The 1,295-nt window shown below is 44.2% G+C and overlaps 1 gene segment (V, D, J or C); it reads right to left on the bottom strand.

Moving 5' to 3' along the window:
- Nucleotides 1–248: 248 nt before the first annotated feature.
- Nucleotides 249–750, bottom strand: LOC103583866. The segment is given in 2 exon segments: nucleotides 249–571; nucleotides 696–750. Coding segments are annotated over 2 exon segments (378 nt in total).
- Nucleotides 751–1,295: the final 545 nt, after the last annotated feature.

The following is a 1,295-nucleotide window of genomic DNA, read 5'->3' as shown; positions in this document are numbered from 1 at the left end:
CCTGAACACAGACTCCTCAGGCATATAACTCCATACTTTATGGAATCAAGAGAGGTGTTATGTCTGTGGTGCTAGCTCAGATGAGGAGGAGGAGGGATAGGGTGCAGACTAGTGTCCCTTGTCCCTTCTACCAAAATCTAAGTAATCTTCAAGGAGTGTCTGCGTCTAACAAACTTTTTCCGTAGATGAAGGAAATGAGTGGAGAAGCTGGGGCAGCCAATTTTCACACTTCTGCTTTCCTGGGTGGTTTATGTTATGAGATGTAACACTGTGGGAGGGTAACTGTTATACTGTCCACAGTAATAAGTTGCAAAATCTTCAGGCTCTAGACTGCTGATGGTAAGAGTGAAATCTGTCCCTGATTGACTGCCACTGAACCGTGAGGGGACTCCTGTCTGCAAACTGGTTGCTTCATTGATCAGGAGCCTAGGAGCCTTGCCTGGTTTCTGCTGATACCAGCCTAAATCATCACTAATTCTCTGACTGGCCCGACAAGTGATGGTGACTCTGTTACCTACAAATGCAGACAGGTAGGGTGGAGACTGGGTCATCCGAATGTCACATCTGACACCTGAGATGGGAAACATAAAGACAAATATCCACATGATTAATCACATTATAGAAGACTTCCATAAAATGCCAGGCAGTACTGACCTCACTGAGCTGAGTAAATTCCTAGTGTTCTCCGTCCTTACCTGGGAACCAGATCAGCAGGAACCCCATGAGCTGAGTGGGCGATCGCAAGTCCATGATGTGCCCTGATTAGGACTGACTACTGCACAGGCTGTGGCCAGCCTATGAATAAATATGCAGGGCAGAGTGCTGTGACCTGGGAACATGCAAATCACTGGGGCTGGGGCAGGGCTGGGCACGGCTGCAGTGCTGGCTCATCTCAGTAACTCAGCACAGGTGCAGTGTGCCCATGTGTTTCTGGTCAGGCCAGGGAAGCCTAGATTTGCCTGCACAGACTGTGTTTCTGCAGAGACAAGGGACACTTTGTTACAACAACTATTTTTGGAACTATTATCTAAACATGAAATTAGCTTGAGGACTAGATGAAGTAATGTATTTCATAGTCACATTGGGATTATGTATGAGAATATCCTTCTTTGTAGGGCATACTTAGTAAATTATTGGATTGTGGGGCTTTCAGGTCTTCAAATTATTGTCAGATGGTTCTGGTGTGGGAAAAATAACTATGTGTTGTATTTACAATATTTCAGTAACTGTGAAATTGTTTCTTTTCATTTCTTATTTTTTAATATAATCTAGTACTTATCAGGAGAACCTTAAAA

Source organism: Galeopterus variegatus, unplaced genomic scaffold, assembly GCF_000696425.1.
Source record: "Galeopterus variegatus unplaced genomic scaffold, G_variegatus-3.0.2 Scaffold29543, whole genome shotgun sequence".
Lineage (NCBI taxonomy): Eukaryota > Metazoa > Chordata > Mammalia > Dermoptera > Cynocephalidae > Galeopterus > Galeopterus variegatus.
The sequence above is the reverse complement of the archived record's forward strand: the minus strand, read 5'-3'. Positions and strand labels throughout refer to the sequence as shown.